At 39.8% G+C, this 14,853-nt stretch overlaps 1 protein-coding gene across 1 annotated transcript in view; it reads right to left on the bottom strand.

The window, feature by feature from the left end:
- The window catches only part of LOC105011408 (ephrin-A2), a 112,629-nt gene extending 99,286 nt beyond the window's left edge, over positions 1-13,343 (bottom strand). The window contains exon 1 of the mRNA XM_010871401.3: positions 12,008-13,343. Coding sequence (XP_010869703.1) covers positions 12,008-12,120 — 113 coding nt within the window. The 5' untranslated portion in view covers positions 12,121-13,343. The remainder of the gene's footprint in view (positions 1-12,007) is intronic.
- Positions 13,344-14,853: the final 1,510 nt, after the last annotated feature.

The following is a 14,853-nucleotide window of genomic DNA, read 5'->3' as shown; positions in this document are numbered from 1 at the left end:
CCCTCTTTTCACAGCCCATCATAGTAACCGCCCCGTAGCGAGATTATATCTAAAGTGATGGGGGAATTGATACGGGATCACCCTGTTGGAATTGGACTGATAGCAGTGATTGTAATTGTTCTGTTTGAATGGATAGAGCCCACTTGAAGTCATGGTGACCATCTCAACTAAGTTCTATGGGGGCATTATTTACCATATTATTGACCTGGATTATTGACCTGGATTAAAAGACAGATCCAGGATTGGGAATGTCTGACCAGGCCCACGTTGCAAATAACAATGAAACCTTAATTCACTCGCCTGGTTAAACACAACGTGACAGCAAAACACAATACAATAAAACACACCATAATCACTGGATATCTTGGTCCGAATGTAAAAAGAATGTGAACCTCTAAGCTTTCAGGCCAACGGCATTAACTCTGCGGCCCGTCTTTCCTGTTAAATGACTGAAAAGGAGGCATTAATCGTCAGTATTAATTCAGCCATGCAGAGCAAACCCTTCCAGCCATCATGGAATCCCCCCTCAGCACCTTTGCTCCAGCGGGGCAGCTTCTGTCCTCTGAGGAAAAGCGCAGGCTAATTAAAGGACGACCTCCGGCTACAGAGTCCCTGGATGTGCTGGCGGACATTCAATACGGGGGTCACTCTTAGCAGAACACGTGTGAGGGCTCTGGGATGGCCTCCCTCGACAGCGCTGTCCATCCCCTGTGTGTCCTTGCGCCATCCAAAAAAAAAAAACACACCTTTGTTTTCGGGGGCCCGTAATTCGGCTTAGTGGTGGGATGAACAAGAAAAGAGACTCCCCTAATCCTATTAGCGTAGCACCTGAGCTGGAATGGCTAATCCTGTTTAAACTTCACTCCACAGGCCCAGTAATCTCCTCATATCCTGATGTTCAGCTGGCTCCGCCACCGCCCTGAGGTGAGACTTCACCCCGATCATCACACGAGAGTGAGGTCCAAGCGCGCGGAAGAGGCCCCGCCGACACCCGGATTACCGCCGGACACGTCTCACACACCACTTATTATCTCACCCAGGTATTGTCAGGTATTCGTGTCTCCCCACCGCAACCGACCCAGGGGGCAGAGACTGTGGCAGAGTTCTGGGTATGAGTATGAGGGTCCAGGCGCGTATAGATGTTGTCGAAGATGTTACTGTGAAGTGTTTTCACTGTGGGCCAAACTGGTTCTGAGAGTTTATCAGCGGACAGTACAATTTTAAATGTACATTTAAGTAAATTAGCACACATACTTATCCAGAACGTCCTACAGGAGTGAGTGGATTTCATTTCATACCGACCCCCACCCCCCCACCCCCCCCCACCCCCCCCCCAACAGCAATGCACCTAGAACACTGTTGTCATTGAGGTGCCATGCTCCGACAAGATGAGCTTGACACAGAACGCCAGTGCCACGTGTCGTGCTGAAACTGGGATTTCATTGTGCAGAGAGATTCAATCAAGCAGAAACAATGAAAGACAAGCATGGTCATACGCAGTCACAAGCGCCATTGCTCCAGTATATTAGTGTTCTAATATTGTCCATGTAACTCATCACTGTGCCTGTTATTTGTGCACATTTCTAAAGGAATGTTTCATTTCTAAGCTTGAACACTCCTAAATTGATAAACCGAATTCCAGACAAGCATGCCTAAACCCTAAAACTGCATCAATTCCCTTGCCGCTCTTTTTAACCCACTTTCGGAGCTCCTTGCCCCTAGTCATGGAGAGATTTGGGAGCATGCGCTGTTGAGGCCCTCTCTCGGTTCCCATTGTCACACTAGTCATGTTCCTTATCCTGTTCCTGCCACTGTCCCCGTCTTCAAACAGTCTTCTTTCTTCCTCTTCATCCCTTTTCTCACTCCTTCTTTTCTCCCCCCCACCCCTCCTTCTCCCTCCCTCCCTCTCTCTCTCTCACATTTCTCTCTCTCTCTGTGCCTCCTAACAATCTTCAGTCAGGTCACCTCCATTATTCGATGTGTGTAATTCAGGACTACAGTGTCAGAGGAAACTTGGAAAATGTCAAGTTTTTCCAAAGCGATACGTGATTGCCTTTGTGCTGAAGATATTAAAGGATCCACGCCGGCCCATTTCTACCACTGCCACCGGAAGGTTAGAAAGAGCACAACAAAGAGCGCCAGTACAGTACGTGCGGTTGTTGAAATCAAATCACCTCGGGTTGATATCAAAGGCCTATGTGCCATAGCTGACGTCAGATCACAGACGGAGCACCACGCTATTCCAATAGCATTGTAAAAGGCCACAATGCCAAGCTGGGCGAAAAACTATCCTTTTGTGCAGCTTCAAGCTCTCCACTCTCATTTATCCAGTTTTTCAAATCTCTGGTCACAAGCATTCTCACAGTATAGACATATTCACAAAGCTTTACTAGCCCAATTGAAAGAATACATACATTATAATTTGTAGCATATTTAATATGATATTTGGTTAAGATCAAGGGGGAAACATTTAAGAATGTGATACAGGATTTATTTAGAAATGATGTCCAATCATGATCAGTGATGTGGGAACATAATGTCCCAAAGTTAATAAGACAGTGGGGCAGGCTAGTCCTTCATAGTAGGTCACAGAATTCTTTCTCTACTGTAAATGACAGAAGGTGTATCTTGGTAAATACAAACATGCAGTTTCAGCATTGTGGTATCCATAATATCATGTTGGCGAAAATTTTAATATGACCAGTTCTTTAATAAAGATAATAATCACCAACTTCAAGCAAAAAAAAATACAAGTTTTCTCAAATGTTTCCAAATGTAAAAAATTTCACCCCCCCCCCCCCCCCCCCCCCCCACCAATTTTCAGGCGTAAAATTCATGACCATGACTTGGTCTTATTGCTGCAACTTTCAGGCTTGGGTCAAGTTGAAGAGCAGGGCATCTTTCAAAGCCAATCCCGTCAAGTTGTTCTTTTTTGTTTTTTTTCACTGCTGGATCAACAAACATGTAGCCGGAACCATCACGCTTGGAGGAGAGGGCCTCTGGGGCTAAGGACAACAATTAGGGTTGCAGACACCCAACCTGCCAAAGACCAAATTGCACTGCCCTTTGCAGGACAGCAGGGCACACTCGGAGCACTGCGGCCAGGACAAAACCCGGGGCGCGTTTACGAGAGCCAGATTTTAGTCGGTCAGAAAACTTTGTGACAACTGCCGCTTGTAAAAAGGGCTTTGTGGAATGAATTTGTGCTTGTCGTTAAAAAAAAGTTATTGTCAAACGGAATTACAGGTAATTATTATCACCCTCTGTACATCATCTATACTACTCAGGCGATCAGAGGTAGTCAGACTACACCGCATCAACGACTACGTTCAACATCAACAACAATGCACAGTACACCTAAACAGGCTTTGTGCTGGACAGTTGAGTTGGTTCTGTCTGTTCCGCCCTCACCACACTCCCCACCCACCCACGCACACACCTAACCCCAAGACCCCGGACAAAAGGACTTTTTCTGTCAACGTAAACGACAGGCTTGACATGTGTGCTATTCAAGAAAGAAAGCTCCCAGATGAATTGGGAGCATTGCTACACATTTTCACAAGCTTTTATTTTTCTCTCTCTCCCCATTCTCTCTCTCTCCAAATCTCCAGTTGTTTGAAGGTCAAAGCTTACTGTGCACTGTGGTATAGCAAATCCCCGCCCTCTCACTTGAAGGCAGAACCATGTGTGCCAAAGCCATCGTTCGTTCACCCCGTCTCACGGTCGGACCATGCTGAGAAGAAACAGGTGAGCGCCAACGAGGCAAAATGGCCGTCGACAGCCAGCAGAACTATTAGGTCACACCGCACCTGACAGTCAAATAACTGTCAAAGCAAGTCAGAAAATGTGAACAAAAACAAATATTGGCCAAAGTTTGACTAAAGTATGGTTGTGGTATGTTTGTAGAATATGTATGATTTTTTTTATTTGTGTACATTCATTTTCCCACTACTAAAGCTAGATTTCTTGTAATTATTATTATAGCAAAATGTACATAACTCTACTATAAAAGTGTATGAAACCTGATCAAAATGACATACAGGGAATGAGAGTAGTACAGTGCCTTACATTGCCCTCAATGGTGAGGTTTTCAATTTCCTCAAATGAAACAAAGTGTTAATAAAAAATAAATTAATAAAAAATAAATTGGAAAATAAATTATGATAAAATAATTAAAAAAAGCTTAGATTACATGCTTGAAGAGGACAAAAATAACTATACACAATATTATCCAGAACAACTCCTTCGAAATCAACTAAAAGAACTGAATTAGTGAATTACATTGCCTAATGCCTGAATTTTAAGAAATAATTTGGGTTAGCAATTATTTCTAACAATGAGTTGTCCTGGTTGTGCAGGTTGTTTTCTGTTGGCTGTGTATTTGGGAATATAATTGTGCCTAATGTCCGAAATGTACGATTTACAATATAAAATGCCGATAAATATTCGTTCTTAATCAAAAAATAAAAACATTTTTAAATAATCTTATTTGGCTACATTTAAATACAAATTACAAATAGATTTTTTCAATTCTATAAAACCCTAATCAATATCACAATAGCGGACAAAATATAAAAAATGACATAGGAATACATTTATGTGTGCAATCATTTGTTAAATAATCCTTAATATTTCACCCACCAATAAAGCATTTATTCAATGAAGACCAAAATAGAAATGCCATTTGTATAATTATTCTAAGCCGTAAAAATAAAAATACAATGTCAGAACATTTTATTATACAACAATATCATCCAAAGCTAAGAATATTCTCTTGAAAGATATTTCAAAAGTGACATATCACTTCTTCTATTTTTTTTATTGTAGTGGTACAAAGTGGTACAAACTATTGGAACATCTACTGTAAAGCTAAAAAAATAATCCAACAGTAAGTAGTTGGCTGTAGGTCAATCCAAATTCTATTACTTTCTGGCCTTCATTTGGGTCAGGTTTAAAATAAACTTGCAGACACACAAGGTTGGACAATTATATGCAGGATATTTTGTTAAATCAGTGAGGGATATCGTAGTCACATAACCATGATTACAGTGTTATAATCTCTGCACCAACCAAGAACGAACACTTACATTCAAAGCACACATCTGTGCCAATACATTCCTGCATACTTTTCCCACAGAAATACAATTAACATACCAGAACATAAACAGATCTTTTCTCTGAGACAGGTTAAACCTCTTTAAAATCTTCCACACTCAGCAAGTGCAAATTTTTTCGATTGGAAAGTAATTTTAATTTGTTTTCATTGTGTCACTTTAGTGTAATCAACCCCATATCAAATAATGTCCAAGTGTGCAAAGATAACATAGCAAAAGCCTCAAGGATCCAACCTTGCAAATATGTGTTAAAGGGAAGGCCAGGGAGGCCTTCAATCTGCATTGCACATTTCCAGCTACAGCCACACAGCAGTTGGAAGTAATTCCAAAGACTTCACTGATGGAGTGTTTCATTATTTGCTTGTATACTATATGGCCCTATGGATATATCAACATCCTGTCCAGAAACATTACCAAGCTATTCTCTTTGTCCGGTCCGAGAAATGGATGGTTAAGGAAAAAGCTTTTTGAGGGAAGTCGTAAAGGTCTTTCAGGCAAATTCAGGTACTGCGGAAGTCTTCCTGTCTCCATGACCGTCTGCCTTTCAATATGCTCTTCTGCCCTTTGTTATTACAGAGCGGCGTTGCCCTACACATTCAACCATGAAAGTTTGCCATTAAGGTAACGTTTTCTGTGATTAAATAGAGTGTGCAGGGCACCAAGGACACAAAAGCGGTTTCCTACTTTGAAAACAGTGCTCCAACCACCACATGTAATCCACCACTTTGTAACACCCCATAAATTGCCAGAAGAAGGAAGTTTACTTCAAAAATGTAAAATGGCTTTTACAGTTCTGAACGAGAAACTCAGTACAGCAATTTAATGAATGCATGGCTGAGAGTAAACACCAAATCAGAGGCTGATAAAGAGGTAATGAAGAGAAAGACAGAGGTTTATGCAGTGCTAAATGTGTATCAATGAGCATATACCGTGGATCAATTAGGAAAACGCCATGGTTACTTTTACGAGCGGCCGTCCAACTTTGAAAACCCATTACACTTATCAATTTGTTGGGCAATGTTTTTACAAGCTAGAAACCATTAGGATGTTTGAGCAATTAACTGCTGTTTGGTTTTATTGTGTTTGGCAGTAAAGTAATATAGGAACAGAAATACATCAATAAACATCACACGTAAATCCCATTAACGGCATTCGTACAGAGGTGAGGAGAGCGTATAAAGGCAGGATTGCAGTACGCTATGACAATCCAAAATACATCAGAGCTGGCCCAGAACTCAAGCAAGGACAGGAGAACAGAGAAGAACACCAGATCGACTGTACTCTTTCAGCCCAAGTGGCTTTTGAAAGGTAACACCGTTCCAATATACCCTAAATCTGTTAAATGAAAGAAACCAACAACTGATTTGTTATGGCAACAAAGATGTGAAAAGCCAAAGATCCATAGGCCTACCATTGGCTAAGATAGGCAGAGAAATGCATCACCAGTTAGCACAGTTGATGCGTAACTGTTGCAGTATATGGTAAGGGCGTTTTATTCACAAAATAAATAACAGTAACACTAGGGCTTTTGCTGTTACCATCCTTTTTTTACATTTTGATACTGGAGACAGTTTCAGAACACCTAGCAAAGTTCAAAGTTTCCAGCTCTCTGGGTAGACAGGCTGCCTATGTGCAAAGAGAATGTGGGTCAGGCATTAAAATGCATGAGCTGTGCATAAGCCATGGTAAAGTAGAGATAAGCACTGTTTGGAAAAACTAGAAAACCATATACCAGAAACAAACAATGGTAAAAGGTCTTACAAATGGGCATTTACCTTTTGATTCCAAATAAAAGCAACCGTGATGAATAAGTGAAATGGCAGCCATTACTCGTCGTTCATCAATATTTGAGATGCCGACAGCAAGATGGGCTGCCGTAGGCCAGGCGGAACCAACAAACCCGCCACATAGTTTACTGTCCGCCACAACTGTGACCAGTACAGTCCTATTCAAAAGCTGGGGACAAAGGGAGGGAGGTTCACAAGATGCTGTTGACAGACAGATTAAACAAATAGGACGCCAAAGTCATCTGAAACTCTAAATTTTTTCACCCACCCTTGTCTCTTAAAAGTAATGGAACAGCAGAAAACACAACACACTCTTTTCTAGAATGGAAAAGGTGTTATTGCTGACACATCAAATGCATTTCGGGAAGAAAATACGACTTTTGAAATGTCGAAAACAATACACTTACAAAATATTTATGTTTTTTGCAACAGATTGTGTCGATAAGTAAAATAAACAATAATGGTTAGGCACACGTACCACTGAAGCATGGGTTCAAAATCCATCCCACTGCGCTTTCAGCCAAAACCCTCTCCTCTATATTCCCCCACTGCCCAACAAAGCATAAAAAAATCCTCAAGAAAATAAATTTAAAAAAGAGAACTTAAGAACGCTAAGGTTTTTGGTCAGCGTTGAACATGTGGACAAGGTCCGTAAAATAGCAGACTCTTCCATATCAGACATTTAGCATCACCTTGATTAACATTGGAAAATAATGGATGTCCTCCCAAAGGAACCAGGCTCATACACTCTCCGGGTCATTTTATTTAATGAAGCTTTGAACTTAGATTACTGATCAGTAAACTTCTCTTTTATATCAATTGCTTTTGTAGATATTAAAACTTTAATCTTTAATGAGATATTAGCAGCCTTTAATGTTACAATGTGTCAAGCCATTAATGGCCGATTTAGTGTTGAAATAATTACTCCATTCTTGTCTAATTTGCAGTTTTGGAAGTAAACATTTTTTGTATTTTTATATAAGGATGGGTCTTATTTTCTAGAGAAAGAAGTAATAAACCTCAACGCTACATTTTATACATTTATATATACATATATTTATCTACATTCATATGTACATATTTACATTATATATATTTTATATAAAGAATATATAGATTATTTTACTAGTTTGCTCCTAAAATCCTTACCATTAAGTATTCCAAATTCAGACCCAAACTTGTTCATGACAATGAAAACAAGGAACCTTTATTGGGATAGTTACGAGTAGAGACCTTCCACCTTATATAACTCAGACGACGGCCCACATGGCTTCACATTAGGTTGGCTAAAAGGAAGGCTGTGTTTCGTACAAGTGAACACAGCAGACAATCTTTTAATTTAATCGAATACCTCAAGTAACAAATATACTAAGCCTTGTGCTCTGTCCTTGAAAATGCCAATTTCCCAGTCCAGAAAATAAAAACTTTTTTTATCAAGTTGGCGATTACATGTACACTTTTACTATGTCCCGAATTCCATGAGGGTCTCTCAGTTACAGAGTACAGAGGGAAAATGTAAGTTGTTCCACAACAACTGTCCCAATTATGAAATTGTGGGCACATATGGGGGAGTTTTAAACAAACAGACCAAGCGACCCATAAAGTGCTGTCCAGGTTAAATTGAAAATGTAACGTTGATCGGCTGGGTAGCTAAGCTGGCAAGAGATTTATGTTGGTTTGCTAGTCCCAGTGTGCAGAAAAACAGTGCAGTACCACACCCATTAGAGAAACAATGCTCTTCATTGTGTTTAAACCATTTAATTATATTTTAAGTCACTAGAGTGCTTAAAACAGTAAGCGGAAATTACATATCTATGGTTGCAAATGCGACATTACATTCAAATATCAGTATTATTTCTGTACATAGTAAGAGAAAATGTTCAGGGGTATTGTACAACATAACGTGCCATATCACTGAACATTTATAAACATAAAACAGTACATTAAAAAAAATAAGTTTAAAGCTCCTTTATTTTGATTCCATTTTGATTTGTTTTGATTGTTTTCTGTCTATCACTGATAAAGACAGCAAAATCTGCTATAAAATCATTTCACACATTTAAATTGCTATTGGTAACTAGCTTTAAATCATCGTCCATGTTGTTCCTTTGTCTCGGCTCTCAACACACCAAAAATGAAGGTCGTCCTACAACTAATGAGAAAATGGCGGACTACATTGCTACGCAGAGCAAAAACTATGCAACGCCACCTAGAGGAAGCGACCATGGCACAGACATTTTTTCACTAAACACTAACTCCAAGGTCATCCCCCTGAAGCATATTTTCATGATTTAAAACCTGTTCCCCTGGTCATTGACTTCAAAGGTTACAAAAAAGAATGCAATCATTGAGTATAATATAATTTGGAGTGTCTTCCCAGACCAGCTACTGTTAGCATTCCCCCTCAGTGCTACCAAATAACCTCAGCACAACTAGGTCAGAAGGGAGGCGTCGTTATGAGGAAAGCAGATATCATGAAATAGCAAAGCATGGCGTTAAATTAGAATGGAGGGCCATAGTATGAAATCATACAATTTCTTAGAATAAATCAGTCAAATAGCTTTCCGTGTGGCACAGCTAACAGCTATTCAATTCACTCACAAATTACTGAGAAACCGAATTATGCCAAATCCCAGGTATGAGAGAACATACAAAAACAGTGACCACGGGGACAATATGAATTATTTATGTAAACCCAACAGTTTCACACCATTTCATTTCATCTACACCATGTAGAGATATTTTAATTTAGCACTTCTCAAAATCTAGAGTTTCGCAAAACTACGGATTAAGAATTATGTTTAAGAAAAACAAATGCTGCTCCAATCTTTAAAATACACCAACTATGAACCATATATCAGTTTCCCCGATACTAAAAAGTACTTTAAAATGTTTGGGGGTTGAGAAATAACTTAATTACACCTTCTGAAATGGACTGCAATGTGAAACTAGAGTTGAAAGAAACTGGTGAATGCCTGTAATAATTTTGTATAGCCCAGTTAAGATATAATAAATAACTTTCCCCGAGGTCAATATGAAATAAACTGAAAGTAATACAGCCGTGATACCCCAGCCTGTACACACATGGTTTGTTATGCTATTTGGATTGAATATATGATCCTTTGGTGTATCTGTGGAAGTGATGATACTGCCATTTCAGTGTTTTGTGTTTGAAGATGTCGAGCGGTAAACCAGCGTTTCTGTACCCCCACTCGCAAACTCGAAAGCCCCACATGCCTTTTCCGCTCAATCCTTAATATGCACCAGATTTTCTCGACTCACTAACATCCCACACCACTAGTTGTGGCAAAAACACCTAAGACCAACAGCCATAGGATATTGTGTATGAACTGTTATAATAACAAACGACAGTACATATGAACTGTTATAACCAATGGAAAGATGCAAGGTTGAAGTAAGAGATTCAGTTGTGCGTAAACAGCTTATTTTGAACAATGACAATATTTGTTTTCAAACAACAGAACAACATTTTCCAAAACAAATTGAAGAAAGCTTATAACATCAATACTACATAAAAATGTACTTAATAATCACAAATGTTTATTTCAATATTTAGGCTAATTCTGGTTACAGCATGGTGTAGGTAAGGGCAGATTTCTATTTCCAACAGCATTTAACATGAATAAATATTAAATTATCATATGCCACTTACTCAAGATCCAAGTCCTATTCTGCCTAGTACCAAAGCCACTAGGCTATCGACGTAGTTGTAACTTTAAACTTATTTATACACAGATACCATAGAAGATTCAGTTCTTTAATTACTGTGCTCATTTTGTGTATGTAAGACAGACCACTGTCATGTGACAAGGTAGCAAATTCAGTGTCATCCAATAAGCTCCACTTGGACTTCAAACAGTCATTATGGCCTTTTTGCCTAGCCAAGAAACTGTGGTTTTTCTCCAACAAATAAGGAGCTCTTGAAGCAGTCATTGTTTGTGCTGCAGAATATTCCATTCAGTTTTACTTTTCCTAATCATTACAAAAAAGATGAGAAGTAATGAATTCACCAAGTAATTTGGCATATTTCACTTGTATTTCTTTTTTCATCTCTGTACTTTGGCCTGAACAAAGTCTACTGGTTTCTGAGAAGATTTGCGAAATTAGCTGAGACTGTAAACATAGTCCAAATACAAGAAAGTGTGAACTTATCAGAATAGCTTGTGTTTTTTACAGCAAATTGCTCTTTAAACTTTACAAGTAATTAAGTGTGATTACATCTTTTCGAGGTCTTCTGGCCTAGTTCCAATGCTTAGAAAATTGCAAGGCCCAGCACAAACATTTTCTCAAGTTCAATACTCATGGAATGTCCTACTTAATGTCTTCATGCTATTATTGATCTTTGCCTTCTCTCTGTAATTAACTAACTGGACAGAAATTGTTCATGTTCAAAATCATTCCTATAGCTCCAGACCAAAATATTTAAACATCAATAGTGCATTGGAGTGAACTGGGGAGGAAAATGAAACAAGTTTGTGATATTCTAATAGGTATGGAATAGTCTGAGACAAAAACATGGCTTGTTGTAAATAGAAAAATGTTTTACTACATTGGAGGTAAAGTTGTGCGCATGTAATAGGGTTTGTAACATAGTTTTGAATAGATACGTATCTTAGTGGAGTATGCTTATAAATGGAGGGCAAAATAACATATGCCTATTGACTAGGCCTGTCCGGAAGTATTATACTTTCAAATGCAAAACTACATACAATTTGAATAGAACGTGACACCTTTTTGAATGACAAACCTGAAAGACTTGGCTATTAGTGAAATTCTGCCTCAAATGGTTCTACTTTTGACAATTCACGGAATACGTTACATTTAGGACCTGTGATAAATAGCAAAAACAATTATTAGGCCCACAGGTTTAGAAGAACGTCCCACATAACCTACTAAAATAATTGACATTATGCGCGAAACGTCAATATTGCGGTGATGTTATGGGTTATAAATATGCTGGGCTATTTGTGGATCTTTTTTGAGCTTAGTTTACATTTGTCCAGATGTTCTGAATTGGGGTTCACAAATAATCCATCCAAAAACATAAGTTAGCTTCACTCAAAGTTGTTCACTTTAATTTCTTACCTGGGATTCGTGCTGTTCCAGTAGACTGCATATCTGTCTGATATAATCTTGCTATCGTCCGCCCATACCGCGACCCAAGATAGGAGGGCAACAGCCATAAGTGTCAACTCCATTTGAAAAGCGAAATAGTTCTTGTCCAGTACGGACAAAGCCTGTATAATTTGTCGTTTAGTTATCTATAACTTTTACTGATGGTGATGTAGGTGAACGTGTTAGTGATGTTCACATCTGCATGATGCTCTTCAACTTTCACGAGGTGGGTTCCAGTTCACGTTCAAATTTCTGGTACTCTTAAATCGATTTTTCGTCGTCAGTTGAAGATGTACAACCTATGCATTCCCGTACGGGAGAACATAAGTGAATAAGTCCAAGCAGATAGAGTAGTGTCTATGTTAAATTAGATGAATGTGTTCGGTGAAGGTTCATCAATTTTGTTTATTCAATGAGACTCAGCTCGTTGCTCCCCTTTTGCACGGCAAGCTCTTCCAATAACTATTAAAATCCATATCCTTTAATAACTAATTGACAAATGCCTTATTTGAACACATTGCGCGACATTCATTATATATTGTAGAATATTCGGTGATGCCAAGTATACAGTTGTATGCGCTTTAAATCCATTCATTTCCAGCATGTCATACTTTCTAAAACTTTTGTGGTCGTAAATAGAACTTGCAACCACCCATCCAGCTATACGTCCTTCAACTTATGGTCTTTCCAAATCGAGATGCTTTTTACTCCAAACATTTGCGCGCATAACGATGTCCATTCCACGCAACGTTTATGTCAGTGTTGCGAGACCCAATGTTTCAATAAAACCTTTCCTCCGAACAAACTCAAAATAACTGAATGTTGCAGCAGCGCAATAGAAATCCAAGCCCGTGAAACACCATTGGCTTAGAAGAAATGTCCTGCTCTCCTCATCGGTAGTCACACTCCGAGACTAGAACCAAATCCATTATTTTATGTCGTCAGTGGTTACTGTCCTCGGTTTCTTTCTCAGGCAAAAGTTATCAATATAGGATAAGTTGCTTTCTTGATACGTGCTTACCGCGTCCTTCCTTGCACCCCCTCTACCAAAGCCAGAAGTGGCTGCACGGGGACACCGCGTCAATTGCAAAGTTGCCTCTGATATTCCTGCGTTGTTGTCGGTTGCTGTTGAGGAAAGGCCAATTTCGCTTCATGTCTATTGTCGCTCTTCCCTCGTCCCTTTGTGTGGTATACAGACAAATGCAGCTGACATTATTTTTCCACTTTTTTGAGTCACCGTGGTTTTCTCTTCTGCGCCCCCTCTCTCTCCTTCAGCACATGGCTCGCTCCCGCTGGCTAAAAGCCGCACTCTCCCATTCACGGCTCAACACGGCGGGGCGGGGCTGGGAGACAGGGGCCAGATTTGGAGCCCCAAAACTTTTATGTCCCTTAAGAGTTTAATAACAGTGGTGTATCCTTGTATGCAGTTTAACTGCTATAATTATACATAATCATGAAACGTGTACATTGTTATGTCACGTTCTAATATTTGTATACATTTTTCATAATCTCTGAGGCTAAAGAAAAATGTTATGTTAATTAGTCATCCACTCGTGGAAATGTCAGTGCGTCATTAGCAGAATGACTTAAGCTCACCCATGTCTGTTTAAGTGTGTGTGTGTGTGTGTGTGCGTGTGCGTGTGCACCTATATATGGGCATACATGTCACCGCTGTGCTCTGCAATGGATTAGAGGTGTTTCACTTGTCGCTGTTTGTGATTCTTATGACTCCAGTGTCTCTCTCCGTCTTTCTTCTATCGGTGCCTCGGTTCCTCCCATAGTCAGTGCGGTGGGTTCTCTCATGCAGACGGGTAAAAGGGAACGCAAGCGTTTGGCCCAGCGTGTATGATTCAGCACTGATGAATATTTAACAGAATGGGTAGGCGGCTGGTGAACAGGGCTAACAAGGGGGAGACGAGGGAGGAGGGGAGGAAAAATACAAATTAAACTTTAATTCCTACTTTTAAAAATGGCACATAGATTAATGGCACACAAGTATTAAAGTTTCAGTAGGCTCCATCCATAAATTCATAGGCCGCTGGGCTCTTCGACCACTCGTGACCGAAGGCTGTGTGAAATGTTTCTGGTTTGGGCCGCTCGTTTTTGCTACAGTGAGCCAGGGGAAAGTGTCAGGGTGTTGTCACAGCAGCAAAAAGTACATTACCATGGTCACAGAAATCCTGTGGTATCTAAAGAGCTCTGAGGAAGATCCTCTGAGCAAACCACTGCAGATATATACTGTCATCTGTGTGCCTGTGGACTGGAAGACAACTTCTGGCACTACCACTACTCCTTATGCCTGAGTTTTGGAGTATGGGCCAGTTCTAGCTAATAGGTCATTGAATTAATTGAATTACTGTGTAATGAAAATCTTCACCGTGCAAGTCAGGGCAGGCAGTAATTACTTCATAAATGCTGTATCGAAGTGTTGCCTGATACATTTATGAACATGTACACTTGGTTCTGATGGGCACTAGGAGACCTCTATTAACTCGCCTTAAACTAGCATGAATAAATAACCCTGCAAACAGAAATGTCATCTATTTACAGCAAGGTGCCAGAAGACATCACTAGATCGATTTTTTATAGATAGATAGATATACACATAAATTGCACATCAGCCTCACTGGAAAACATTTGACTTGGACGGGAGTTGTTTTCCCAAGCCTCGACAAACCACTGCATTTGTCCTCAGGATAAATTAATAATGGAAAGGATGCACATTGACTCAGGCCGTATGGTTTGACGAAGGGAGAGACCGAACAACGGAGTGCGGCAGTGGGCCATAGGTAGAGGACAACAGAAGCAGAGGCGGG

This window comes from Esox lucius, chromosome 8, assembly GCF_011004845.1.
Source record: "Esox lucius isolate fEsoLuc1 chromosome 8, fEsoLuc1.pri, whole genome shotgun sequence".
Taxonomy (NCBI): domain Eukaryota; kingdom Metazoa; phylum Chordata; class Actinopteri; order Esociformes; family Esocidae; genus Esox; species Esox lucius.
This window is presented reverse-complemented; position numbering and strand designations above follow the sequence as displayed.